Raw genomic sequence first — 1,628 nt, 5'->3', positions numbered from 1 at the left:
AGTGCCCCCCGGCACACCCCAGTGCCCCCCGGCACACCCCAGTGCCCGTCACGCACCCGGAAGCGGGGGTGGGATCTCATGGCCATGGCCACGCGGGCGTACTGGCTGATGGGTCTCTTGTAGCCCACGGCGGAGGTCGGGCGCCTCTTCATCTGGGAGCTGTTCCTGGAGCAGGGATGGAGGGAGGACCCGCCTTAGGGAGCACGGACTGACCGCAGCCGTGTCCCAGCGGGCACCGAGGGGGCTCGTGGCCCTTCCCCTGGGGCTTGGCCGGGAGGGGATTTCCACACGTGGGCACCTGCAGGTCCCTGGGCCCCAAGCCCCGGGGACATCAGTGCCCACGGGCCACCAGCGCCGGGGCAGCGCCTGGGCCAGGGCCGGGACGTACCCTCCGGTGGGCACCAGCGGCTGGAACTTCCACTGGTCCTCGTCGCTGTCGAAGTAGAGGCGGTTCATGATCTTGTTCTTCTCCTCGGGAGGGATGAAGTTCTCGATGATCAAGTACCTGAGCCAGGGAGTGGCCGAGAGGGACAGGGATGAGAGGGAGTGAGGGGGGAAGGAGCAGGAGAGGAAGGAGTTAATGAGACAGGAGACAGAAAACAGCCCGGAAAGGGAGAGGAAAGGGATGGCAGGAAGAGAGGGAGACAGGGCATGGAGAGGAAACATCCAGAGGATGAAAATGGGATGGAAGTGGAGAGGGTGAAGGAATAGATGCAGCCACGGAGAGGGGAGAGGCAGGAGAGGAAGGGTGGGGGGTGACAGTCATCAGAGAGGAGCCAGGACTCCTGGGAGCTCTGGGGCTCCAGGCAGGATCAGGACCACCCCCCTCCTCTCCTCCCGTCTGCTCCCCTGACAGCCTGACCCCAAAATCAAGGGAAGCTCAAGGATGCAAATGGACCCCGAAGGAAATCTTTCTCCCCAAAGGAAATCTTTTTGGGGCAAATCGAGCAGCTGCCAAAAACTGTTCCCAGTCCACGAGCTGCTTCTCCCAACTGCAGCTTCTCCACAGCCGCGGTGGGGAGGGAAAAGGGGGAAATCGGAGATGGAATTCTGCTCCCAGTAAAACTGTTTTCCCCTGGAAACGCTGAAGTGCTTGTAAATGTCTGGGGGGGTTAAAGTACTGAAAGAGATGAGTGTTTGAAGTGAGAACAAACCCCCGGGGGCGGAGGAGCAGCAGCTGCTGCTGTGGGAGGCTCCCGGAAGGCAAACGCTGCCTGGCTGTGCCCCGGGAGCTCCCACAGGGCCGGGCTCGCCCCGAGTCCCCCCGGCCCCGCTCGCCCTCCGAGGATGGCACTGGGGCCACAGCAGGTCTCCAGATGCCCTCAGCCCTCGCTGCCACCCCCCGGGTTCACCCCCCGGGTTCACCCCCAGCCGGTGCCGCTGCTGCGCTGGCGTTTCTGCTGGAACATTTTCTGCTTTTCCCCTTTCTCAGCAGCTTTGGGACACCCCGAGTGCTGCTTGCCCGGCACTCAGGGTTCCAACACCTTCTGCCACAGCCAGCAAAGGTGGGAAGGGCTCAGCTGTCCCTGGCAGTGGGGGATTGCTCCCTCCAGCTCTGCACCCACCCTGAGCACCCCAGCCCTGCTCTGAGCAACCTAACTCTGACCTGACCCCCCCAGCCCTGCTCT

The 1,628-nt window shown here is 63.3% G+C and overlaps 1 protein-coding gene across 1 annotated transcript in view; it reads right to left on the bottom strand.

The window, feature by feature from the left end:
- The window catches only part of LOC108510264 (kinesin-like protein KIF3C), a 13,098-nt gene that overhangs the window by 3,473 nt on the left and 7,997 nt on the right, over window positions 1-1,628 (bottom strand). The window contains exons 2-3 of the mRNA XM_017839933.1: window positions 389-759; window positions 46-165 (exon numbers count right to left, since the gene is read on the bottom strand). Of these exons, the coding sequence (XP_017695422.1) occupies window positions 46-165; window positions 389-759 (491 nt within the window). The remainder of the gene's footprint in view (window positions 1-45; window positions 166-388; window positions 760-1,628) is intronic.

This window comes from Lepidothrix coronata, unplaced genomic scaffold, assembly GCF_001604755.1.
Source record: "Lepidothrix coronata isolate B3197 unplaced genomic scaffold, Lepidothrix_coronata-1.0 Scaffold584, whole genome shotgun sequence".
Lineage (NCBI taxonomy): Eukaryota > Metazoa > Chordata > Aves > Passeriformes > Pipridae > Lepidothrix > Lepidothrix coronata.
Note: the sequence above shows the minus strand (reverse complement) of the source record. Positions and strands in the feature narration are given on the sequence as shown.